General features: G+C 43.0%; 2 protein-coding genes and 1 pseudogene across 4 annotated transcripts; all 3 read left to right on the top strand.

Moving 5' to 3' along the window:
* The first annotated feature begins 6,122 nt into the window (after positions 1-6,122).
* LOC144465017 (tripartite motif-containing protein 16-like) lies at positions 6,123-9,566 on the top strand. Of its 2 annotated transcripts, XM_078172838.1 has the most exons (2): positions 6,123-7,791; positions 9,405-9,566. In XM_078172838.1, exons 1-2 carry the CDS (start codon positions 6,147-6,149, stop codon positions 9,464-9,466), a joined length of 1,707 nt encoding a protein of 568 aa, XP_078028964.1. In that variant the 5' UTR covers positions 6,123-6,146; the 3' UTR covers positions 9,467-9,566. The 2 variants fall into 2 exon arrangements, with proteins under 2 accessions (XP_078028964.1, XP_078028965.1); XM_078172839.1 differs by lacking the exon at positions 9,405-9,566 and having other exon boundaries at positions 6,123-7,926.
* Positions 9,567-13,995: 4,429 nt separating this feature from the next.
* LOC144465129 (tripartite motif-containing protein 16-like) lies at positions 13,996-15,795 on the top strand. The gene has a single exon (XM_078173448.1). The coding sequence runs from the start codon at positions 14,020-14,022 to the stop codon at positions 15,685-15,687; it is 1,668 nt and encodes a 555-aa protein (XP_078029574.1). The 5' UTR covers positions 13,996-14,019; the 3' UTR covers positions 15,688-15,795.
* Positions 15,796-21,793: 5,998 nt separating this feature from the next.
* Positions 21,794-26,238, top strand: LOC144465126 (tripartite motif-containing protein 16-like; annotated as a pseudogene). Its single transcript, XR_013492471.1, has 2 exons — positions 21,794-22,356; positions 24,639-26,238. The product of XR_013492471.1 is annotated as a tripartite motif-containing protein 16-like (transcript).
* Positions 26,239-26,830: the final 592 nt, after the last annotated feature.

Raw genomic sequence — 26,830 nt, 5'->3', positions numbered from 1 at the left:
TCAGAAGTCATTTAAGGGTTAAACTCTGTGTTTGGTCTCCATGTTTGTTGCTGACAGCTGATTGTTGTGGCGTTTCTTCACTGCACACAGATCAGCTGTCAGTCAAACATTGTGGGCGGGACTTTGACATCTTCTCCTGAGTTGTTGTGTAAATGTTTGAGTGTGTGTAGGTGGCGCTCCTTCCTGTGTGTGTCACCTCCTTTATCTTCCACACTTTGTTGTCTTTGTGTTCATCTGTAAAGAAATGTATAATCACATTTATTTGTTTGGCAGACCAAATGTTGTTGTTATGAGGTTTTATAGAAGTGAAATGATCCTGATCATAATCAATAAGGACATCATTCATTATTGTCTTGTACACAGCTGAGATTCTTGTGTGGATGAAGTGAATCTGAACATGAAATCACTGAACAAGAGTCATTTAATAGTGTTTGCTTTCTGTTTTTGTGTCCATGAACATCAAATAAATTTGGATGCAGATCATAATTTGTGTCGTCACAAGTCATTCAAGTGAAATTTGTTATTTAAATCTTTGTTTTGATCAGATGTGGCCAGCACAAACATGATTTGTTCCTGAGCTTGATGAGGTCTCATTTTAATTTTTAAAACTTTGATTTTAAACATGTATAAATGTTGATATGACAGAATCGATCTGGGAGAAATGTTCTCAGCAGACAGCACCTAACAGAGACACTAGGAAACCAAACACTACCACAGTGACAGTGAGTGACTCAGCTTTTATAACACGTGAAATATCTGAACTCCAACAACAAATGTAAAAATGAGCAGCTTATATCAGGTCCAGTCATAAAATCATGACATGAAAATATGATTCTTTACATTTGGTTCCAAGTGTTTCCATGTTCTTTAATCAGAATTCAACAAATCAGAGACATTTGAACGTTTAGCCTCAAATCTCACATTCCCAAATACTATGTCTTATCTCTCCCATCTTTCCCATGTGACCTGAATGCAGCATCAGTGTTTCAGGGTGTGACTCCTGTCAACAAACGCACACCAGGGCCGGCTCTTGGCATCGGCCATATAGGCAGTCGCCTAGGGTGCCACATGCTGGCAGGGGCACAGCTGCAAGCCCTCAAAAAATAAAATAAAATAGAATAAATAAAATAAAATAAATACTACTAATAATTTGCAGCCACGACTGGCGCCCTTTCCTCATACTCTGTCTTGAAAAAAAGAACAAATAAAGAAAAAGTAAACAACAACAACAACAACCCCCCTGTTGTTTGTCATTATTTGACCTGGCCCTGAACCTGTCCTGCACCGTGCTCAGTCATGTCACTGTGGGAAAGGGGGGTGGGACGAGTTATCTGTGCGCATCTCAGGTAGGTAGGTTGTGACTGACAGACAACAAGAGGTCATAAATTGTCAAATTATTGGGTTATCATCATGAAAAGACCTCCAAGCCCTCAGGTGCGCCCAGATAATGATGTGATCGCTGCCAAGGATTGAGTTAAGCTGCTGAGCTGGTTTATTGCTGTTTGTATCTGGTTAACTTCTGGCTGCTTAGTGCTCCTCCTCTTACTCAGCACATTAGATATTGTGCTGGAAGTGTGACAATATAACTGTAGTGCAACCTCTTTTATTTTAGTCATTCATAATCACAACTAGATTATAATTCATGTTATGTTGAACACATCACTGGTGCAAGTAGTAGTCTGTCTGCTGCAGCTACATGTTTTGCTTGTACTGTACAGTAAGAGATAAATCTACTCCACATCTGTCCAGATGCACTGAGAAAAGTTTTGAACAAGAAGCCCCGAGAAGCTGCTGCAGAGGGGCCTTCTCTGACACCTCCTCCACTCGCTGAAGAATGTAAGTTTAGCCAATTATTTGTGGTCTCTGACACACTGCTATGTTGTCATTTTTATCATTATTAATATTATTATTATAATGTCATTATTATTACTGTTGAATGTTCCAGGTTAACCTTGTTATTAATTACAGTAAATGTAGGTCAAATAAAATAAAGTCTATTTGTACAGTGCTTCACTTTATATGAAGTAGAATGACACAACAGACTTAAAGCAGTAGTGTAACAGTATGGATGTACTGTCTGTTTGAATCCAGCTACAAGTCAGGCAACAAGCAGCAGCACGGCTGGATTCAGCACACCACCTCACTACCTCACGACTTCCAGTGAGACACAGCCTGAATCAGGTGAGTTCTGTAACTGTATGTTACTGCTGCAGTCATGTTTCTAATGTAAATATGGCCACATCCAGAGACATGTTTGTTGTTTCTATCAAATATTCACAAATACTCTTACCACAATATTCACATCACTTACACATGCAACTCATCCTGGCCTGTACATCTGGAATGTTTTCGTCCATTTGTCCACACATGGAGGCTATGAAAGTCTGTTTTTACAATGTCAGTAAGTTGGCCAAGCCTTTAAACATTTATAAAGCTCCATAGGGACGGAAAACAATGGGAACTGTAGCTTGCACACAGATCCCAATTTTCATTTGAATGCAATATTGCCACATATTTGACTTTATTAAAAGGAGTCCATTCAAGAATACCAACACTATCTATTACCAAAATCTGTCTCACATACTTCTATTATTATGGTAAAAGTAGCACAATAAAATAAATTTAATGACAAATACAGTTTACAGAGGAAATATGGCCTAACTCAAAATATAATCAAAGTATAGTGCAACTATCAATATTTATTCAACTTGTCTACAGGACATATTAACACTAGAATAGCTAATCCTCCTTCAAAAAAGTTAAACTAGGGGGTGGGGGCACCGAACCCTAATCCCGCCTAGGGCACCAAAGTGGCTAGAGCCGGCTTTGACGCACACAGTGTGATATTACACATATTGAAATGTCTCTTTACTGATGTTGTGTGAAGCTGCCAAAGGCTGAGTGAACTCTGGACTTGTCTTCCTGCAGTGAACATCACAGCAGGTGAACAAGTGAAATGTGAAAAGTGATGCTCAACACAAGAGGGCGCCTTCATCCTGCTAAGCAGGGAGGTAGAGGAGGTTAAAGCTCCTCCACTCACTTTGTCTGCATGTTTTAGTTTTTAGACTCATGAAACCATTTGATAATAAACACACATGGTGTCACACATGGTGCTAAATTGTGTCAGACCACTAAAAGTTCAGGTTTCCTTAAATATACACTCAGTCCTCTCTGTGTGAAGATCAGGCAGCCAGTGATGGTCAAAGGTTGAAATGTATGAGGAGCGTCTGGTGTGCTGCTGATTAAAGAAGCTCCTGGTTTCACCTACATTTATTAAACACACTCTCCTCACACCACTGCTGCAGAGAAACTACATGATTCAAATATGTGCCACCTTTTGCAGAGTCCCCCTCACACAGAAGGCCAACCAGTGCCACATCATCAGCAGTGTGTTTGAGTTTCAACTCATTGGTTTACAGAGAAAAGAACAGAGGTGATAAAATGGCACCTGGTGATGCACCTGTGTTCACACTCCTCTCTGACACCTCACCTTTACCCACATGCTAGGATTTCATGATTTAAATTACAAAAAGCTGAAATGATTGTCTTTATTAATGTTTGTTTGGCTCATGATCCTCACTGACTGAAGGTGACACTTTAGTTTGACCTCCTTTATTTCAACTAATAAACACCACACAGTGTTTTGAATTCAAGGTCATCATTTAATATCAACAGTTTTCCTCACAATCACAGTCATGATGAAAATAAAAAGTTTAAGTGACCTCAGTGTGATTTGCTGCGAGAAAACTATAAATATTAATCATATACAAAAAACAATATTCTACAGATCCATCCATCAGTCATCAATCAGTTCATGATGAAAACATGAGATGTTTGGAAGATGTTGGATTTTGGGTACCTCACTGCACAAATTCAAACCGACAAAAAATCAGTGTCATGTGTCGTCAGTGTTTGACGCTGGCGTCAGACATTGTCCTGACATTGAATTTTGGTAAACAGACATCACAACCTAAATTCAACCAAATATAAACATTGGAAAACGTTGGTGACCAGCTGGGATGTCAAGAACCCTAAAATCCTTCTACATTGAACAAAAATATAAACGCAAAACTTTTGTTTTTGCTTCCATTTTTCGTGAGCTGGACTCAAAGATCTAAAACTTTTTCTACATACACAAAAGACCATTTCCCTCAAATATTGTTCACAAATCTGTCTAAATCTGTGTTAGTGAGCACTTCTCCTTTGCCGAGATAATCCATCCCACCTCACAGGTGTGGCATATCAAGATGCTGATTAGACAGCATGAATATTGCGCAGGTGTGCCTTAGGCTGGCCACAATAAAAGGCCACTCTGAAATGTGCAGTTTTGCTTTATTCGGGGGGTCTGGGGGGGGGGTCAGAAAACCAGTCAGTATCTGGTGTGACCACCATTTGCCTCACGCAGTGCAACACATCTCCTTCGCATAGAGTTGATCAGGTTGTTGATTGTGGCCTGTGGAATGTTGGTCCACTCCTCTTCAGTGGCTGTGCAAAGTTGCTGGATATTGGCAGGAACTGGAACACGCTGTCGTATACGCCAATCCAGAGCATCCCAAACATGCTCAATGGGTGACATGTCTGGTGAGTATGCTGGCCATGCAAGAACTGGGATGTTTTCAGCTTCCAGGAATTGTGTACAGATCCTTGCAACATGGGGCCGTGCATTATCATGCTGCAACATGAGGTGATGGTCGTGGATGAATGGCACAACAATGGGCCTCAGGATCTCGTCACGGTATCTCTGTACATTCAAAATGCCATCAATAAAATGCACCTGTGTTCGTTGTCCATAACATACGCCTGCCCATACCATAACCCCACCGCCACCATGGGCCACTCGATCCACAACGTTGACATCAGCTAACCACTCACCCACACGACGCCACACACACTGTCTGCCACCTGCCCTGAACAGTGAAAACCAGGATTCATCCATGAAGAGAACACCTCTCCAACGTGCCAGACGCCATCGAATGTGAGCATTTACCCACTCAAGTCGGTTACGACAACGAACTGCAGTCAGGTCGAGACCCCGATGAGGACGACGAGCATGCAGATGATCTTCCCTGAGACGGTTTCTGACAGTTTGTGCAGAAATTCTTTGGTTATGCAAACCGATTGTTGCAGCAGCTGTCCGGGTGGCTGGTCTCAGACGATCTTGGAGGTGAACATGCTGGATGTGGACGTCCTGGGCTGGTGTGGTTACACGTGGTCTGCGGTTGTGAGGCCGGTTGGAGACGGCTTATGGTAGAGAAATGAACATTCAATTCACGGGCAACAGCTCTGGTGGACATGCCAATTGCACGCTCCCTCAAAACTTGCAACATCTGTGGCATTGTGCTGTGTGATAAAACTGAACATTTTAGAGTGGCCTTTTATTGTGGCCAGCCTAAGGCACACCTGTGCAATAATCATGCTGTCTAATCAGCATCTTGATATGCCACACCTGTGAGGTGGGATGGATTATCTCGGCAAAGGAGAAGTGCTCACTAACACAGATTTAGATAGATTTGTGAACGATATTTGAGGGAAATGGTCTTTTGTGTGTATAGAAAAAGTTTTAGATCTTTGAGTCCAGCTCACGAAAAATGGGAGCAAAAACAAAAATGTTGCGTTTATATTTTTGTTCAGTGTATCTTTACAGCTGATATGGTGACTGTGGTTATAGCTATTATCTAATTATTGCTCAGAGTTCTGCATTGATAGTTTGGTTTATTTCATGAGACTGGTTTAATCAACTAACTATCATTTTTCCTTTTTCCGGAATGCTGCTGAAAACTGAATATTTTACTGAAAATGGTCGATAAACATTTTTAATAATTATTATTTCCGATAGACTTTTGAATCCTTTGAACTACGAGTTTCCAACAACTGCATTAACTTTACTTGAAAAAGTGAAACATTTAACTAACATGAAATGTCTAACTGTGTGAGCTGAGTGTCGTAGTTTGAATCTGTTCTTACTGCCTGTTGTAAATGTCAGATAACACACCCTGCCTCTCACCACTCCTTGTGGAATGCAGCAAAGCCTGAAAAGACTTCCCTCTCCTCCCTCCTCCTGAAGCCAGCTCGTCTCTATCAACAGATTTGTTTTTCTGATCAGAGAGAATAAAACTATTTGACAGTCACCATCACTGAGAGGTGAAATGGCGCAGAAAGGAGTTGAGCTGGACCGAGAAACCTTCTCTTGTTCCATCTGTCTGGATCTACTGAAGGATCCGGTGGCTCTTCCCTGTGGACACAGCTACTGCATCAACTGTATTCAAAGCTTCTGGGATGGAGAGGATGAGAAGAGAATCTACAGCTGCCCTCAGTGTAGGCAGAGCTTCACACCGAGGCCTGTCCTGATGAAAAACACCATGTTAGCAGTTTTAGTGGAGCAACTGAAGAAGACTGGACTCCAAGCTGCTCCTGCTGATCACTGCTATGCTGGAGCTGAAGATGTGGCCTGTGATGTCTGCACTGGGAGGAAACTGAAAGCCTTCAAGTCCTGTCTACAGTGTGTGGCCTCTTACTGTGAGAAACACCTCCAGCCTCATTGTGACTCGGCTCCATTACAGAAACACAAGCTGGTGGAGCCCTCCAAGAAGCTGCAGCAGAACATCTGCTCTCGTCATGATGAGGTGATGAAGATGTTCTGCCGCACTGATCAGCAGTGTATCTGTTATCTCTGCTCTGTGGAAGAACATAAAGGCCATGACACAGTGTCAGCTGCAGCAGAAAGGACTGAGAGGCAGAGAGAGCTGGAGGGGAGTCGACAAAACATCCAGCAGAGAATCCAGGACACAGAGAAAGATGTGAAGCTGCTCCAACAGGAGGTGGAGGCTATCAGTCGCTCTGCTGATAAAGCAGTGGAGCACAGTGAGAAGATCTTCACTGAGCTGATCCGTCTCATGGAGAAAAGACGCTCTGATGTGAAGCAGCAGCTCAGATGGCAGCAGGAAACTGAAGTGAGTCGAGTCAAAGAGCTTCAGGAGAAGCTGGAGCAGGAGATCACTGAGCTGAAGAGGAAAGACGGTGAGCTGGAGCAGCTCTCACACACAGAGGATCACACCCAGTTTCTACACAACTACCCCTCACTGTCAGCACTCAGTGAAGCCACACACTCATCCAGCATCAACATCCGTCCTCTCCGCTACTTTGAGGATGTGACAGCAGCTGTGTCAGCAATCGAAGATAAACTACAGGACGCTCTGAGGGACACATGGACAAATGTCTCACTGACAGGGACTGAAGTGAATGTTTTACTGCCACAACCAGAGCCCAAGACCAGAGCTGAGTTCTTCAGATATTCACTTCACATCACACTGGATCCAAACACAGCAAACACATGGCTGTTATTATCTGAGGGGAACAGGAAAGTGACATTCATGAGTCAACAACAGTCTTATTCCCATCACCCAGACAGATTCACTGGATGGGCTCAGGTCCTGAGTAGAGAGAGTCTGACTGGACGTTGTTACTGGGAGGTGGAGTGGAGAGGAGGAGTTTATGTAGCAGTTGCATACAAGAATATCAGACGAGCAGGGAGGGGGGATGATGAATGTAGATTTGGATACAATGACAAATCTTGGGTGTTAAGATGTGACAATAACAGTTATGAGTTTTATCACAACACACTCAAAACTCGTGTCTCAGGTCCTCGGTCCTCCAGAGTAGGAGTGTACCTGGATCACAGTGCAGGTATTCTGTCCTTCTACAGCGTCTCTGAAACCATGACTCTCCTCCACAGAGTCCAGACCACATTCACTCAGCCTCTCTATGCTGGACTACGTCTTTATTCTATTAATTGCACAGCTGAGTTGTGTCAAGTCAAATAGTCAGAAGTCATTTAAGGGTTAAACTCTGTGTTTGGTCTCCATGTTTGTTGCTGACAGCTGATTGTTGTGGCGTTTCTTCACTGCACACAGATCAGCTGTCAGTCAAACATTGTGGGCGGGACTTTGACATCTTCTCCTGAGTTGTTGTGTAAATGTTTGAGTGTGTGTAGGTGGCGCTCCTTCCTGTGTGTGTCACCTCCTTTATCTTCCACACTTTGTTGTCTTTGTGTTCATCTGTAAAGAAATGTATAATCACATTTATTTGTTTGGCAGACCAAATGTTGTTGTTATGAGGTTTTATAGAAGTGAAATGATCCTGATCATAATCAATAAGGACATCATTCATTATTGTCTTGTACACAGCTGAGATTCTTGTGTGGATGAAGTGAATCTGAACATGAAATCACTGAACAAGAGTCATTTAATAGTGTTTGCTTTCTGTTTTTGTGTCCATGAACATCAAATAAATTTGGATGCAGATCATAATTTGTGTCGTCACAAGTCATTCAAGTGAAATTTGTTATTTAAATCTTTGTTTTGATCAGATGTGGCCAGCACAAACATGATTTGTTCCTGAGCTTGATGAGGTCTCATTTTAATTTTTAAAACTTTGATTTTAAACATGTATAAATGTTGATATGACAGAATCGATCTGGGAGAAATGTTCTCAGCAGACAGCACCTAACAGAGACACTAGGAAACCAAACACTACCACAGTGACAGTGAGTGACTCAGCTTTTATAACACGTGAAATATCTGAACTCCAACAACAAATGTAAAAATGAGCAGCTTATATCAGGTCCAGTCATAAAATCATGACATGAAAATATGATTCTTTACATTTGGTTCCAAGTGTTTCCATGTTCTTTAATCAGAATTCAACAAATCAGAGACATTTGAACGTTTAGCCTCAAATCTCACATTCCCAAATACTATGTCTTATCTCTCCCATCTTTCCCATGTGACCTGAATGCAGCATCAGTGTTTCAGGGTGTGACTCCTGTCAACAAACGCACACCAGGGCCGGCTCTTGGCATCGGCCATATAGGCAGTCGCCTAGGGTGCCACATGCTGGCAGGGGCACAGCTGCAAGCCCTCAAAAAATAAAATAAAATAGAATAAATAAAATAAAATAAATACTACTAATAATTTGCAGCCACGACTGGCGCCCTTTCCTCATACTCTGTCTTGAAAAAAAGAACAAATAAAGAAAAAGTAAACAACAACAACAACAACCCCCCTGTTGTTTGTCATTATTTGACCTGGCCCTGAACCTGTCCTGCACCGTGCTCAGTCATGTCACTGTGGGAAAGGGGGGTGGGACGAGTTATCTGTGCGCATCTCAGGTAGGTAGGTTGTGACTGACAGACAACAAGAGGTCATAAATTGTCAAATTATTGGGTTATCATCATGAAAAGACCTCCAAGCCCTCAGGTGCGCCCAGATAATGATGTGATCGCTGCCAAGGATTGAGTTAAGCTGCTGAGCTGGTTTATTGCTGTTTGTATCTGGTTAACTTCTGGCTGCTTAGTGCTCCTCCTCTTACTCAGCACATTAGATATTGTGCTGGAATTCCATAACAAATTGGGACAACTGTAAAACTAATGTGTGACAATATAACTGTAGTGCAACCTCTTTTATTTTAGTCATTCATAATCACAACTAGATAATAATTCATGTTATGTTGAACACATCACTGGTGCAAGTAGTAGTCTGTCTGCTGCAGCTACATGTTTTGCTTGTACTGTACAGTAAGAGATAAATCTACTCCACATCTGTCCAGATGCACTGAGAAAAGTTTTGAACAAGAAGCCCCGAGAAGCTGCTGCAGAGGGGCCTTCTCTGACACCTCCTCCACTCGCTGAAGAATGTAAGTTTAGCCAATTATTTGTGGTCTCTGACACACTGCTATGTTGTCATTTTTATCATTATTAATATTATTATTATAATGTCATTATTATTACTGTTGAATGTTCCAGGTTAACCTTGTTATTAATTACAGTAAATGTAGGTCAAATAAAATAAAGTCTATTTGTACAGTGCTTCACTTTATATGAAGTAGAATGACACAACAGACTTAAAGCAGTGGTGTAACAGTATGGATGTACTGTCTGTTTGAATCCAGCTACAAGTCAGGCAACAAGCAGCAGCACGGCTGGATTCAGCACACCACCTCACTACCTCACGACTTCCAGTGAGACACAGCCTGAATCAGGTGAGTTCTGTAACTGTATGTTACTGCTGCAGTCATGTTTCTAATGTAAATATGGCCACATCCAGAGACATGTTTGTTGTTTCTATCAAATATTCACAAATACTCTTACCACAATATTCACATCACTTACACATGCAACTCATCCTGGCCTGTACATCTGGAATGTTTTCGTCCATTTGTCCACACATGGAGGCTATGAAAGTCTATTTTTACAATGTCAGTAAGTTGGCCAAGCCTTTAAACATTTATAAAGCTCCATAGGGACGGAAAACAATGGGAACTGTAGCTTGCACACAGATCCCAATTTTCATTTGAATGCAATATTGCCACATATTTGACTTTGTTAAAAGGAGTCCATTCAAGAATACCAACACTATCTATTACCAAAATCTGTCTCACATACTTCTATTATTATGGTAAAAGTAGCACAATAAAATATATTTGATGACAAATACAGTTTACAGAGGAAATATGGCCTAACTCAAAATATAATCAAAGTATAGTGCAACTATCAATATTTATTCAACTTGTCTACAGGACATATTAACGCTAGAATAGCTAATCCTCCTTCAAAAAAGTTAAACTAGGGGGTGGGGGCACCGAACCCTAATCCCGCCTAGGGCACCAAAGTGGCTAGAGCACACAGTGTGATATTACACACACAAACATTGTGATATTACACATATTGAAATGTCTCTTTACTGATGTTGTGTGAAGCTGCCAAAGGCTGAGTGAACTCTGGACTTGTCTTCCTGCAGTGAACATCACAGCAGGTGAACAAGTGAAATGTGAAAAGTGATGCTCAACACAAGAGGGCGCCTTCATCCTGCTAAGCAGGGAGGTAGAGGAGGTTAAAGCTCCTCCACTCACTTTGTCTGCATGTTTTAGTTTTTAGACTCATGAAACCATTTGATAATAAACACACATGGTGTCACACATGGTGCTAAATTGTGTCAGACCACTAAACGTTCAGGTTTCCTTAAATATACACTCAGTCCTCTCTGTGTGAAGATCAGGCAGCCAGTGATGGTCAAAGGTTGAAATGTATGAGGAGCGTCTGGTGTGCTGCTGATTAAAGAAGCTCCTGGTTTCACCTACATTTATTAAACACACTCTCCTCACACCACTGCTGCAGAGAAACTACATGATTCAAATATGTGCCACCTTTTGCAGAGTCCCCCTCACACAGAAGGCCAACCAGTGCCACATCATCAGCAGTGTGTTTGAGTTTCAACTCATTGGTTTACAGAGAAAAGAACAGAGGTGATAAAATGGCACCTGGTGATGCACCTGTGTTCACACTCCTCTCTGACACCTCACCTTTACACACATGCTAGGATTTCATGATTTAAATTACAAAAAGCTGAAATGATTGTCTTTATTAATGTTTGTTTGGCTCATGATCCTCACTGACTGAAGGTGACACTTTAGTTTGACCTCCTTTATTTCAACTAATAAACACCACACAGTGTTTTGATTTCAAGGTCATCATTTAATATCAACAGTTTTCCTCACAATCACAGTCATGATGAAAATAAAAAGTTTAAGTGACCTCAGTGTGATTTGCTGCGAGAAAACTATAAATATTAATCAAATGCAAAAAACAATATTCTACAGATCCATCCATCAGTCATCAATCAGTTCATGGTGAAAACATGAGATGTTTGGAAGATGTTGGATTTTGGGTACCTCACTGCACAAATTCAAACCGCCAAAAAATCAGTGTCATGTGTCGTCAGTGTTTGACAACAACTGACGCTGGCATCAGACATTGTCCTGACATTGAATTTTGGTAAACAGACATCACAACCAAAATTCAACCAAATATAAACATTGGAAAACGTTGGTGACCAGCTGGGATGTCAAGAACCCTAAAATCCTTCTACATTGAACAAAAATATAAACGCAAAACTTTTGTTTTTGCTCCCATTTTTCGTGAGCTGGACTCAAAGATCTAAAACTTTTTCTACATACACAAAAGACCATTTCCCTCAAATATTGTTCACAAATCTGTCTAAATCTGTGTTAGTGAGCACTTCTCCTTTTCCGAGATAATCCATCCCACCTCACAGGTGTGGCATATCAAGATGCTGATTAGACAGCATGAATATTGCGCAGGTGTGCCTTAGGCTGGCCACAATAAAAGGCCACTCTGAAATGTGCAGTTTTGCTTTATTCGGGGGGGGGGGGGGGGGGGGTCAGAAAACCAGTCAGTATCTGGTGTGACCACCATTTGCCTCACGCAGTGCAACACATCTCCTTCGCATAGAGTTGATCAGGTTGTTGATTGTGGCCTGTGGAATGTTGGTCCACTCCTCTTCAGTGGCTGTGTGAAGCTGCTGGATATTGGCAGGAACTGGAACACGCTGTCGTATACGCCGATCCAGAGCATCCCAAACATGCTCAATGGGTGACATGTCCGGTGAGTATGCTGGCCATGCAAGAACTGGGATGTTTTCAGCTTCCAGGAATTGTGTACAGATCCTTGCAACATGGGGCCGTGCATTATCATGCTGCAACATGAGGTGATGGTCGTGGATGAATGGCACAACAATGGGCCTCAGGATCTCGTCACGGTATCTCTGTACATTCAAAATGCCATCAATAAAATGCACCTGTGTTCGTTGTCCATAACATACGCCTGCCCATACCATAACCCCACCGCCACCATAGGCCACTCGATCCACAACGTTGACATTAGCAAACCGCTCACCCACACAACGCCACACACACTGTCTGCCATCTGCCCTGAACAGTGAAAACCAGGATTCATCCATGAAGAGAACACCTCAACGTGCCAGACGCCATCGAATGTGAGCATTTACCCACTCAAGTCGGTTACAACGACGAACTGCAGTCAGGTCGAGACCCCGATGAGGACGACGAGCATGCAGATGATCTTCCCTGAGACGGTTTCTGACAGTTTGTGCAGAAATTCTTTGGTTATGCAAACCGATTGTTGCAGCAGCTGTCCGGGTGGCTGGTCTCAGACGATCTTGGAGGTGAACATGCTGGATGTGGACGTCCTGGGCTGGTGTGGTTACACGTGGTCTGCGGTTGTGAGGCCGGTTGGAGATGGCTTATGGTAGAGAAATGAACATTCAATTCACGGGCAACAGCTCTGGTGGACATGCCAATTGCACGCTCCCTCAAAACTTGCAACATCTGTGGCATTGTGCTGTGTGATAAAACTGAACATTTTAGAGTGGCCTTTTATTGTGGCCAGCCTAAGGCACACCTGTGCAATAATCATGCTGTCTAATCAGCATCTTGATATGCCACACCTGTGAGGTGGGATGGATTATCTCGGCAAAGGAGAAGTGCTCACTAACACAGATTTAGATAGATTTGTGAACGATATTTGAGGGAAATGGTCTTTTGTGTGTATAGAAAAAGTTTTAGATCTTTGAGTCCAGCTCACGAAAAATGGGAGCAAAAACAAAAATGTTGCGTTTATATTTTTGTTCAGTGTATCTTTACAGCTGATATGGTGACTGTGGTTATAGCTATTATCTAATTATTGCTCAGAGTTCTGCATTGATAGTTTGGTTTATTTCATGAGACTGGTTTAATCAACTAACTATCATTTTTCCTTTTTCCGGAATGCTGCTGAAAACTGAATATTTTACTGAAAATGGTCGATAAACATTTTTAATAATTATTATTTCCGATAGACTTTTGAATCCTTTGAACTACGAGTTTCCAACAACTGCATTAACTTTACTTGAAAAAGTGAAACATTTAACTAACATGAAATGTCTAACTGTGTGAGCTGAGTGTCGTAGTTTGAATCTGTTCTTACTGCCTGTTGTAAATGTCAGATAACACACCCTGCCTCTCACCACTCCTTGTGGAATGCAGCAAAGCCTGAAAAGACTTCCCTCTCCTCCCTCCTCCTGAAGCCAGCTCGTCTCTATCAACAGATTTGTTTTTCTGATCAGAGAGAATAAAACTATTTGACAGTCACCATCACTGAGAGGTGAAATGGCGCAGAAAGGAGTTGAGCTGGACCGAGAAACCTTCTCTTGTTCCATCTGTCTGGATCTACTGAAGGATCCGGTGGCTCTTCCCTGTGGACACAGCTACTGCATCAACTGTATTCAAAGCTTCTGGGATGGAGAGGATGAGAAGAGAATCTACAGCTGCCCTCAGTGTAGGCAGAGCTTCACACCGAGGCCTGTCCTGATGAAAAACACCATGTTAGCAGTTTTAGTGGAGCAACTGAAGAAGACTGGACTCCAAGCTGCTCCTGCTGATCACTGCTATGCTGGAGCTGAAGATGTGGCCTGTGATGTCTGCACTGGGAGGAAACTGAAAGCCTTCAAGTCCTGTCTGCAGTGTGTGGCCTCTTACTGTGAGAAACACCTCCAGCCTCATCGTGACTCGGCTCCATTACAGAAACACAAGCTGGTGGAGCCCTCCAAGAAGCTGCAGCAGAACATCTGCTCTCGTCATGATGAGGTGATGAAGATGTTCTGCCGCACTGATCAGCAGTGTATCTGTTATCTCTGCTCTGTGGATGAACATAAAGGCCACGACACAGTGTCAGCTGCAGCAGAAAGGACTGAGAGGCAGAGAGAGCTGGAGGGGAGTCGACAAAACATCCAGCAGAGAATCCAGGACACAGAGAAAGATGTGAAGCTGCTCCAACAGGAGGTGGAGGCTATCAGTCGCTCTGCTGATAAAGCAGTGGAGCACAGTGAGAAGATCTTCACTGAGCTGATCCGTCTCATGGAGAAAAGACGCTCTGATGTGAAGCAGCAGCTCAGATGGCAGCAGGAAACTGAAGTGAGTCGAGTCAAAGAGCTTCAGGAGAAGCTGGAGCAGGAGATCACTGAGCTGAAGAGGAAAGACGCTGAGCTGAAGCAGCTCTCACACACAGAGGATCACACCCAGTTTCTACACAACTACCCCTCACTGTCAGCACTCAGTGAAGCCACACACTCATCCAGCATCAACATCCGTCCTCGCCACTACTTTGAGGACGTGACAGCGGCTGTGTCAGGAGTCAGAGGTAAACTACAGGACGCCCTGAGGGACACATGGACAAACGCCTCACTGACAGGGACTGAAGTGGATGTTTTACTGCCACAACCAGAGCCCAAGACCAGAGCTGAGTTCTTCAGATATTCACGTCACATCACACTGGATCCAAACACAGCAAACACATGGCTGTTATTATCTGAGGGGAACAGGAAAGTGACAGTAATGAGACAACAACAGTCTTATTCTAAACACCCAGACAGATTCACTGGATGTTGTCAGGTCCTGAGTAGAGAGAGTCTGACTGGACGTTGTTACTGGGAGGTGGAGTGGAGAGGAGGAGTTTATGTGGCAGTCGCATACAAGAATATCAGCAGAGCAGGGTGGGGGGATGAATGTTTATTTGGACACAATGACAAATCTTGGATGTTAAGATGTGACAATAACAGTTATAACTTTTATCACAACAAAGTCCAAACTCGTGTCTCAGGTCCTCGGTCCTCCAGAGTAGGAGTGTACCTGGATCACAGTGCAGGTATTCTGTCCTTCTACAGCGTCTCTGAAACCATGACTCTCCTCCACAGAGTCCAGACCACATTCACTCAGCCTCTCTATGCTGGACTTTGGCTTCATCCTGATTCCACAGCTGAGTTGTGTCAAGTCAAATAGTCAGAAGTCATTTAAGGGTTAAACTCTGTGTTTGGTCTCCATGTTTGTTGCTGACAGCTGATTGTTGTGGCGTTTCTTCACTGCACACAGATCAGCTGTCAGTCAAACATTGTGGGCGGGACTTTGACATCTTCTCCTGAGTTGTTGTATAAATGTTTGAGTGTGTGTAGGTGGCGCTCCTTCCTGTGTGTGTCACCTCCTTTATCCTCCACACTTTGTTGTCTTTGTGTTCATCTGTAAAGAAATGTATAATCACATTTATTTGTTTGGCAGACCAAATGTTGTTGTTATGAGGTTTTATAGAAGTGAAATGATCCTGATCATAATCAATAAGGACATCATTCATTATTGTCTTGTACACAGCTGAGATTCTTGTGTGGATGAAGTGAATCTGAACATGAAATCACTGAACAAGAGTCATTTAATAGTATTTGCTTTCTGTTTTTGTGTCCATGAACATCAAATAAATTTGGATGCAGATCATAATTTGTGTCGTCACAAGTCATTCAAGTGAAATTTGTTATTTAAATCTTTGTTTTGATCAGATGTGGCCAGCACAAACATGATTTGTTCCTGAGCTTGATGAGGTCTCATTTTAATTTTTAAAACTTTGATTTTAAACATGTATAAATGTTGATATGACAGAATCGATCTGGGAGAAATGTTCTCAGCAGACAGCACCTAACAGAGACACTAGGAAACCAAACACTACCACAGTGACAGTGAGTGACTCAGCTTTTATAACGTGTGAAATATCTGAACTCCAACAACAAATGTAAAAATGAGCAGCTTATATCAGGTCCAGTCATAAAATCATGACATGAAAATATGATTCTTTACATTTGGTTCCAAGTGTTTCCATGTTCTTTAATCAGAATTCAACAAATCAGAGACATTTGAACGTTTAGCCTCAAATCTCACATTCCCAAATACTATGTCTTATCTCTCCCATCTTTCCCATGTGACCTGAATGCAGCATCAGTGTTTCAGGGTGTGACTCCTGTCAACAAACGCACACCAGGGCCGGCTCTTGGCATCGGCCATAGAGGCAGTCGCCTAGGGTGCCACATGCTGGCAGGGAAGAATGCTGGCAGAATAAATAAAATAAAATAAATACTACTAATAATTTGCAGCCACGACTGGCGCCCTTTCCTCATACTCTGTCTTGAAAAAAAGAACAAATAAAGAAAAAGTAAACAACAACAACAACAACCCCCCTGTTGTTTGTCATTATTTGACCTGGCCCTGAACCTGTCCTGCACCGTGCTCAGTCATGTCACTGTGGGAAAGGGGGGTGGGACGAGTTATCTGTGCGCATCTCAGGTAGGTAGGTTGTGACTGACAGACAACAAGAGGTCATAAATTGTCAAATTATTGGGTTATCATCATGAAAAGACCTCCAAGCCCTCAGGTGCGCCCAGATAATGATGTGATCGCTGCCAAGGATTGAGTTAAGCTGCTGAGCTGGTTTATTGCTGTTTGTATCTGGTTAACTTCTGGCTGCTTAGTGCTCCTCCTCTTACTCAGCACATTAGATATTGTGCTGGAAGTGTGACAATATAACTGTAGTGCAACCTCTTTTATTTTAGTCATTCATAATCACAACTAGATAATAATTCATGTTATGTTGAACACATCACTGGTGCAAGTAGTAGTCTGTCTGCTGCAGCTACATGTTTTGCTTGTACTGTACAGTAAGAGATAAATCTACTCCACATCTGTCCAGATGCACTGAGAAAAATTTTGAACAAGAAGCCCCGAGAAGCTGCTGCAGAGGGGCCTTCTCTGACACCTCCTCCACTCGCTGAAGAATGTAAGTTTAGCCAATTATTTGTGGTCTCTGACACACTGCTATGTTGTCATTTTTATCATTATTAATATTATTATTATAATGTCATTATTATTACTGTTGAATGTTCCAGGTTAACCTTGTTATTAATTACAGTAAATGTAGGTCAAATAAAATAAAGTCTATTTGTACAGTGCTTCACTTTATATGAAGTAGAATGACACAACAGACTTAAAGCAGTGGTGTAACAGTATGGATGTACTGTCTGTTTGAATCCAGCTACAAGTCAGGCAACAAGCAGCAGCACGGCTGGATTCAGCACACCACCTCACTACCTCACGACTTCCAGTGAGACACAGCCTGAATCAGGTGAGTTCTGTAACTGTATGTTACTGCTGCAGTCATGTTTCTAATGTAAATATGGCCACATCCAGAGACATGTTTGTTGTTTCTATCAAATATTCACAAATACTCTTACCACAATATTCACATCACTTACACATGCAACTCATCCTGGCCTGTACATCTGGAATGTTTTCGTCCATTTGTCCACACATGGAGGCTATGAAAGTCTATTTTTACAATGTCAGTAAGTTGGCCAAGCCTTTAAACATTTATAAAGCTCCATAGGGACGGAAAACAATGGGAACTGTAGCTTGCACACAGATCCCAATTTTCATTTGAATGCAATATTGCCACATATTTGACTTTGTTAAAAGGAGTCCATTCAAGAATACCAACACTATCTATTACCAAAATCTGTCTTCCATACTTCTATTATTATGGTAAAAGTAGCACAATAAAATATATTTGATGACAAATACAGTTTACAGAGGAAATATGGCCTAACTCAAAATATAATCAAAGTATAGTGCAACTATCAATATTTATTCAACTTGTCTACAGGACATATTAACGCTAGAATAGCTAATCCTCCTTCAAAAAAGTTAAACTAGGGGGTGGGGGCACCGAACCCTAATCCCGCCTAGGGCACCAAAGTGGCTAGAGCCGGCTTTGACGCACACAGTGTGATATTACACATATTGAAATGTCTCTTTACTGATGTTGTGTGAAGCTGCCAAAGGCTGAGTGAACTCTGGACTTGTCTTCCTGCAGTGAACATCACAGCAGGTGAACAAGTGAAATGTGAAAAGTGATGCTCAACACAAGAGGGCGCCTTCATCCTGCTAAGCAGGGAGGTAGAGGAGGTTAAAGCTCCTCCACTCACTTTGTCTGCATGTTTTAGTTTTTAGACTCATGAAACCATTTGATAATAAACACACATGGTGTCACACATGGTGCTAAATTGTGTCAGACCACTAAACGTTCAGGTTTCCTTAAATATACACTCAGTCCTCTCTGTGTGAAGATCAGGCAGCCAGTGATGGTCAAAGGTTGAAATGTATGAGGAGCGTCTGGTGTGCTGCTGATTAAAGAAGCTCCTGGTTTCACCTACATTTATTAAACACACTCTCCTCACACCACTGCTGCAGAGAAACTACATGATTCAAATATGTGCCACCTTTTGCAGAGTCCCCCTCACACAGAAGGCCAACCAGTGCCACATCATCAGCAGTGTGTTTGAGTTTCAACTCATTGGTTTACAGAGAAAAGAACAGAGGTGATAAAATGGCACCTGGTGATGCACCTGTGTTCACACTCCTCTCTGACACCTCACCTTTACACACATGCTAGGATTTCATGATTTAAATTACAAAAAGCTGAAATGATTGTCTTTATTAATGTTTGTTTGGCTCATGATCCTCACTGACTGAAGGTGACACTTTAGTTTGACCTCCTTTATTTCAACTAATAAACACCACACAGTGTTTTGATTTCAAGGTCATCATTTAATATCAACAGTTTTCCTCACAATCACAGTCATGATGAAAATAAAAAGTTTAAGTGACCTCAGTGTGATTTGCTGCGAGAAAACTATAAATATTAATCAAATGCAAAAAACAATATTCTACAGATCCATCCATCAGTCATCAATCAGTTCATGGTGAAAACATGAGATGTTTGGAAGATGTTGGATTTTGGGTACCTCACTGCACAAATTCAAACCGACAAAAAATCAGCGTCATGTGTCGTCAGTGTTTGACAACAACTGACGCTGGCATCAGACATTGTCCTGACATTGAATTTTGGTAAACAGACATCACAACCAAAATTCAACCAAATATAAACATTGGAAAACGTTGGTGACCAGCTGGGATGTCAAGAACCCTAAAATCCTTCTACATTGAACAAAAATATAAACGCAAAACTTTTGTTTTTGCTTCCATTTTTCGTGAGCTGGACTCAAAGATCTAAAACTTTTTCTACATACACAAAAGACCATTTCCCTCAAATATTGTTCACAAATCTGTCTAAATCTGTGTTAGTGAGCACTTCTCCTTTGCCGAGATAATCCATCCCACCTCACAGGTGTGGCATATCAAGATGCTGATTAGACAGCATGAATATTGCGCAGGTGTGCCTTAGGCTGGCCACAATAAAAGGCCACTCTGAAATGTGCAGTTTTGCTTTATTCGGGGGGGGGTCAGAAAACAGTCAGTATCTGGTGTGACCACCATTTGCCTCACGCAGTGCAACACATCTCCTTCGCATAGAGTTGATCAGGTTGTTGATTGTGGCCTGTGGAATGTTGGTCCACTCCTCTTCAGTGGCTGTGTGAAGCTGCTGGATATTGGCAGGAACTGGAACACGCTGTCGTATACGTCGATCCAGAGCATCCCAAACATGCTCAATGGGTGACATGTCCGGTGAGTATGCTGGCCATGCAAGAACAGGGATGTTTTCAGCTTCCAGGAATTGTGTACAGATCCTTGCAACATGGGGCCGTGCATTACCATGCTGCAACATGAGGTGACGGTCGTGGATGAATGGCACAACAATGGGCCTCAGGATCTCGTCACGGTATCTCTGTACATTCAAAATGCCATCAATAAAATGCACCTGTGTTCGTTGTCCATAACATACGCCTGCCCATTCCATAACCCCACCGCCACCATGGGCCACTCGATCCACAACGTTGACATCAGCAAACCGCTCACCCACACAACGCCACACACGCTGTCTGCCATCTGCCCTGAATAGTGAAAACAGGGATTCATCCATGAAGAGAACACCTCTCCAACGTGCCAGACGCCATCGAATGTGAGCATTTACCCACTCAAGTCGGTTACGACGACGAACTGCAGTCAGGTCGAGACCCCGATGAGGACGACGAGCATGCAGATGATCTTCCCTGAGACGGTTTCTGACAGTTTGTGCAGAAATTCTTTGGTTATGCAAACCGATTGTTGCAGCAGCTGTCCGGGTGGCTGGTCTCAGACGATCTTGGAGGTGAACATGCTGGATGTGGACGTCCTGGGCTGGTGTGGTTACACGTGGTCTGCGGTTGTGAGGCCGGTTGGAGACGGCTTATGGTAGAGAAATGAACATTCAATTCACGGGCAACAGCTCTGGTGGACATGCCAATTGCACGCTCCCTCAAAACTTGCAACATCTGTGGCATTGTGCTGTGTGATAAAACTGAACATTTTAGAGTGGCCTTTTATTGTGGCCAGCCTAAGGCACACCTGTGCAATAATCATGCTGTCTAATCAGCATCTTGATATGCCACACCTGTGAGGTGGGGTGGATTATCTCGGCAAAGGAGAAGTGCTCACTAACACAGATTTAGACAGATTTGTGAACGATATTTGAGGGAAATGGTCTTTTGTGTGTATAGAAAAAGTTTTAGATCTTTGAGTCCAGCTCACGAAAAATGGGAGCAAAAACAAAAGTGTTGCGTTTATATTTTTGTTCAGTGTATATTTACAGCTGATATGGTGACTGTGGTTATAGCTATTATCTAATTATTGCTCAGAGTTCTGCATTGATAGTTTGGTTTATTTCATGAGACTGGTTTAATCAACTGACTATCATTTTTCCTTTTTCGGGAATGCTGCTGAAAACTGAATATTTTACTGAAAATGGTCGATAAACATTTTTAATAATTATTATTTCCGATAGACTTTTGAATCCTTTGAACTACGAGTTTCCAACAACTGCATTAACTTTACTTGAAAAAGTGAAACATTTAACTAACATGAAATGTCTAACTGTGTGAACTGAGTGTCGTAGTTTGAATCTGTTCTTACTGCCTGTTGTAAATGTCAGATAACACACCCTGCCTCTCACCACTCCTTGTGGAATGCAGCAAAGCCTGAAAAGACTTCCCTCTCCTCCCTCCTCCTGAAGCCAGCTCGTCTCTATCAACAGATTTGTTTTTCTGATCAGAGAGAGTGAAACTATTTGACAGTCACCATCACTGAGAGTTGAAATGGCGCAGAAAGGAGTTGAGCTGGACCGAGAAACCTTCTCTTGTTCCATCTGTCTGGATCTACTGAAGGATCCGGGGACTCTTCCCTGTGGACACAGCAACTGCATCAACTGTATTCAAAGCTTCTGGGATGGAGAGGATGAGAAGAGAATCTACAGCTGCCCTCAGTGTAGGCAGAGCTTCACACCGAGGCCTGTCCTGAGGAAAAACACCATGTTAGCAGTTTTAGTGGAGCAACTGAAGAAGACTGGACACCAAGCTGCTCCTGCTGATCACTGCTATGCTGGAGCTGAAGATGTGGCCTGTGATGTCTGCACTGGGAGGAAACTGAAAGCCTTCAAGTCCTGTCTGCAGTGTGTGGCCTCTTACTGTGAGAAACACCTCCAGCCTCATCGTGACTCGGCTCCATTACAGAAACACAAGCTGGTGGAGCCCTCCAAGAAGCTGCAGCAGAACATCTGCTCTCGTCATGATGAGGTGATGAAGATGTTCTGCCGCACTGATCAGCAGTGTATCTGTTATCTCTGCTCTGTGGAGGAACATAAAGGCCACGACTCACCTGTTTCCACTTTCCCTCATCAGCCCTGCAGTATAGAAGCACCACGTTTCCACTCATTCCCTGACAGATTGTCAGTGTTGCTTCCTGCCTGAAGCTGCTGTCTTCAGACCTGTTCCTGTGTCTGCACCTGTTTCCTGTTCCTGCTCTCTTCTTCTCTTCTTGGATTTGTTTGACTGTTGGGACTGCCGCCCTGTTTCCAACCTGTAAGCCTGTTCCTGACTGCTGTCTTCACAGTTTGAGTCGTCCTCTCTGTGTTGTCTGAATTCATGATTGTGACAAATGTCCTCAAAGACCATAAGGACTCCATTTAATCCATAGATTCTCCTATAAAACCACACTGGGCAAAAAAAATTTGATCTGTTCTTTCAGATTTGGATTGTGTTGTTGATGTGCTAAGTCGCGTCAAGACAATCTTCCGGTTTCACTTTTTGAATGACAAACACAGACTAGTGCTGTCTGCTTGTATGGAGGGGTGTTTCCTCTCAGGCAGGCGCAGAACATACGTGCTGGGTGGCCGTCGGCTGTCGTCTTTGCGGTGTGTTCACAGTGGTAAAACTGAGCTTCTCCTTGTAGGTACTGAGTCTCCTTTGGCTAAACCACATAGTTTCTCTCTGACCATTAACAACTCCAACGTCTGTCCCTCCCCTCAGGTTAAGAGTCTGGGTGTCATCCTGGACAGCACATTGACCTTTGAGGCCCCCATCAATAATGTTTCTCAGTCTGCATACTTTAATGGACTTAACATTAACATCTTCGCCCGTCACTCACACCTCACAGCACTGCTATCCCCGTTCATTCTTTGGCTACATCTCGTACTGATTATTGCAGCTCTGTCCTCTTTGCTCTCCCTCTCAAGTGTCTTTATAAACTCCAGTTGGTCCAGAATTCAGCCGTCTCCAAACTTGAAGATCAGAAGAGTTTACCTCCTAAAAGATGAAGTGATCCATGTTTTTAAATGAGAAATGAGCTCTGTTGTAAACAAGTGTTAAACACACTGGCTGCGCCCCGAATCACATACTTTTTCTTTTTACTTTTAGTGCTGCAGCTGCCTTTGAAAAGTACGTACTGTTGCATGCAGTATGCACACAATCAAGACACACTACTGTCTCACAACATTACACCCTGAACTTTGACCCTCTTTCTCACATATTTGTTACCCTGGAGGTAAAACAAGAGGTCGTTCACCGAGCTCACCAGAGACTGAGGTCAGCCTGGAGAGATCTGCTGTTGTTGTTGCTTTGCAATTGTAACTTTGAAGTGATCACTGCATACAAGGTAGATTCCAACATATTATATTCACCACAGGAAAATGACATCAGCAGTATCTGTCATTGTTATTGTCATAGTAATGTCCTGTTGGTGGTGGTAATCTCTATGATTATTTTGTTCATATAAACAATTCATATATTTATTATTACTATTAGACTGGTCATCAAGGACTTGAATCAGCTGTCAATAAAGCTGTCAACAACTGGTCATCTGTTTTTGTGGCCCAGCTGATGTGACCAATCTTCCGCTGTGCAGAGGATTGTGGGTCAGAATAGCCAGAAAAGAATGCTGGCTTGCATACTGCAAAATCAGACCAGACGTAGTAGAACATCCTGGTAATTTTGGCATACTGCATTTGACATACTGTGTGTTGGGACATACTAAATTTTGTTCTGCATACTTTATAGTACGGTAGTCTGGATATTGGAACGCACACACAGTATCTCTGTCAAACTGCTCCTCTTCCTGGAATGACTCAGAGCTTGATGAGCCCTCCCTCCTCTTCCTGCTCTCACACACACAGCCAGCTCCACTCTGTCCACACATTTCCTTGTTCCCTCCCCTTCAGATCTACAAATAGAAGATGGGTGTAACCAACACTGTGGTGACGTGAGAGAGCTGACAGACTCCATTCACTGCATGTTGGTTAGATCAGAGCTCAAACTAGTTGTTGACACTGGGAGGTGAAATGGCGCAGAAAGGAGTTGAGCTGGACCGAGAAACCTTCTCTTGTTCCATCTGTCTGGATCTACTGAAGGATCCGGGGACTCTTCCCTGTGGACACAGCTACTGCATCAACTGTATTCAAAGCTTCTGGGATGGAGAGGATGAGAAGAGAATCTACAGCTGCCCTCAGTGTAGGCAGAGGTTCACACCGAGGCCTGTCCTGATGAAAAACATCATGTTAGCAGATTTAGTGGAGAAACTGAAGAAGACTGGACTCCAAGCTGCTCCTGCTGATCACTGCTATGCTGGAGCTGAAGATGTGAACCAACATAAAGGCCACGACACAGTGTCAGCTGCAGCAGAAAGGACTGAGAGGCAGAGAGAGCTGGAGGGGAGTCGACAAAACATCCAGCAGAGAATCCAGGACACAGAGAAAGATGTGAAGCTGCTCCAACAGGAGGTGGAGGCTATCAGTCGCTCTGCTGATAAAGCAGTGGAGCACAGTGAGAAGATCTTCACTGAGCTGATCCGTCTCATGGAGAAAAGACGCTCTGATGTGAAGCAGCAGCTCAGATGGCAGCAGGAAACTGAAGTGAGTCGAGTCAAAGAGCTTCAGGAGAAGCTGGAGCAGGAGATCACTGAGCTGAAGAGGAAAGACGCTGAGCTGAAGAAGCTCTCACACACAGAGGATCACAAGCAGTTTCTACACAACTACCCCTCACTGTCAGCACTCAGTGAACCCACACACTCATCCAGCATCAACATCCGTCCGCGCCGCTACTTTGAGGACGTGACAGCGGCTGTGTCAGGAGTCAGAGATAAAGTACAGGACGCTCTGAGGGACACATGGACAAACGTCTCACTGACAGGGACTGAAGTGGATGTTTTACTGCCACAACCAGAGCCCAAGACCAGAGCTGAGTTCTTCAGATATTCACGTCACATCACACTGGATCCAAACACAGCACACACACAGCTGTTATTATCTGAGGGGAACAGGAAAGTGACAGTAATGAGACAACAACAGTCTTATTCTAAACACCCAGACAGATTCACTGACTGGCAGCAGGTCCTGAGTAGAGAGAGTCTGACTGGACGTTGTTACTGGGAGGTGGAGTGGAGAGGAACAGTTTATGTAGCAGTCGCATACAAGAATATCAGACGAGCGGGGGGGGTGAATGCTTATTTGGAAACAATGACAAATCTTGGATGTTAATTTGTGACAATAACAGTTATAACTTTTATCACAACAAAGTCCAAACTCCCGTCTCAGGTCCTCGGTCCTCCAGAGTAGGAGTGTACCTGGATCACAGTGCAGGTATTCTGTCCTTCTACAGCGTCTCTGAAACCATGACTCTCCTCCACAGAGTCCAGACCACATTCACTCAGCCTCTCTATGCTGGACTTTGTCTTTGTTCTGATTCCACAGCTGAGTTGTGTCAAGTCAAATAGTCAGAAGTCATTTAAGGGTTAAACTCTGTGTTTGGTCTCCATGTTTGTTGCTGACAGCTGATTGTTGTGGCGTTTCTTCACTGCACACAGATCAGCTGTCAGTCAAACATTGTGGGCGGGACTTTGACATCTTCTCCTGAGTTGTTGTGTAAATGTTTGAGTGTGTGTAGGTGGCGCTCCTTCCTGTGTGTGTCACGTCCTTTATCCTCCACACTTTGTTCTCTTTGTGTTCATCTGTAAAGAAATGTATAATCACATTTATTTGTTTGGCAGACCAAATGTTGTTGTTGTTATGAGGTTTTATAGAAGTGTAATGATCCTGATCATAATCAATAAGGACATCATTCATTATTGTCTTGTACACAGCTGAGATTCTTGTGTGGATGAAGTGAATCTGAACATGAAATCACTGAACAAGAGTCATTTAATAGTGTTTGCTTTCTGTTTTTGTGTCCATGAACATCAAATAAATTTGGATGCAGATCATAATTTGTGTCGTCAGAAGTCATTCAAGTGAAATTTGTTATTTAAATCTTTGTTTTGATCAGATGTGGCCAGCACAAACATGATTTGTTCCTGAGCTTGTAGATTACAGGCCAAAGACTGTTGTGGTTGGAGAACTGTGTCACAAAGTCCTCCTCAGTCCTGCTTCTCCCATTCTGCCTCTCTGTCCCTCCCTCCAGCCCCCTGCATCACCTCCATCCATCCACCAGATGTCCTCACACTTTCCCTCCTGTCGCAGTCACCTGACTCTCTCATTCACCTGCTCACCTGTTTCCACTTTCCCTCATCAGCCCTGCAGTATAGAAGCGCCACGTTTCCACTCATTCCCTGACAGATTGTCAGTGTTGCTTCCTGCCTGAAGCTGCTGTCTTCAGACCTGTTCCTGTGTCTGCACCTGTTTCCTGTTCCTGCTCTCTTCTTCTCTTCTTGGATTTGTTTGACTGTTGGGACTGCCGCCCTGTTTCCAACCTGTAAGCCTGTTCCTGACTGCTGTCTTCACAGTTTGAGTCGTCCTCTCTGTGTTGTCTGAATTCATGATTGTGACAAATGTCCTCAAAGACCATAAGGACTC

The sequence above is a fragment of the Epinephelus lanceolatus genome, chromosome 12 (genome assembly GCF_041903045.1).
Source record: "Epinephelus lanceolatus isolate andai-2023 chromosome 12, ASM4190304v1, whole genome shotgun sequence".
In the NCBI taxonomy this organism is placed as follows: Eukaryota; Metazoa; Chordata; class Actinopteri; order Perciformes; family Serranidae; genus Epinephelus; species Epinephelus lanceolatus.
Note: the sequence above shows the minus strand (reverse complement) of the source record. Positions and strands in the feature narration are given on the sequence as shown.

What these genes read in the sequence shown, in the direction of transcription:
- LOC144465129 (XM_078173448.1), top strand. Translation starts at nt 14,020, where the DNA reads ATGGCGCAGAAAGGAGTTGAGCTGGACCGAGAAACCTTCTCTTGTTCC.
- LOC144465017 (XM_078172838.1), top strand. Translation starts at nt 6,147, where the DNA reads ATGGCGCAGAAAGGAGTTGAGCTGGACCGAGAAACCTTCTCTTGTTCC. An exon ending in ACGTCTTTATTCTATTAATT is followed by an intron (nt 7,792 to 9,404) that starts GCACAGCTGAGT and finishes TTCCATAACAAA; the next exon opens with TTGGGACAACTGTAAAACTA.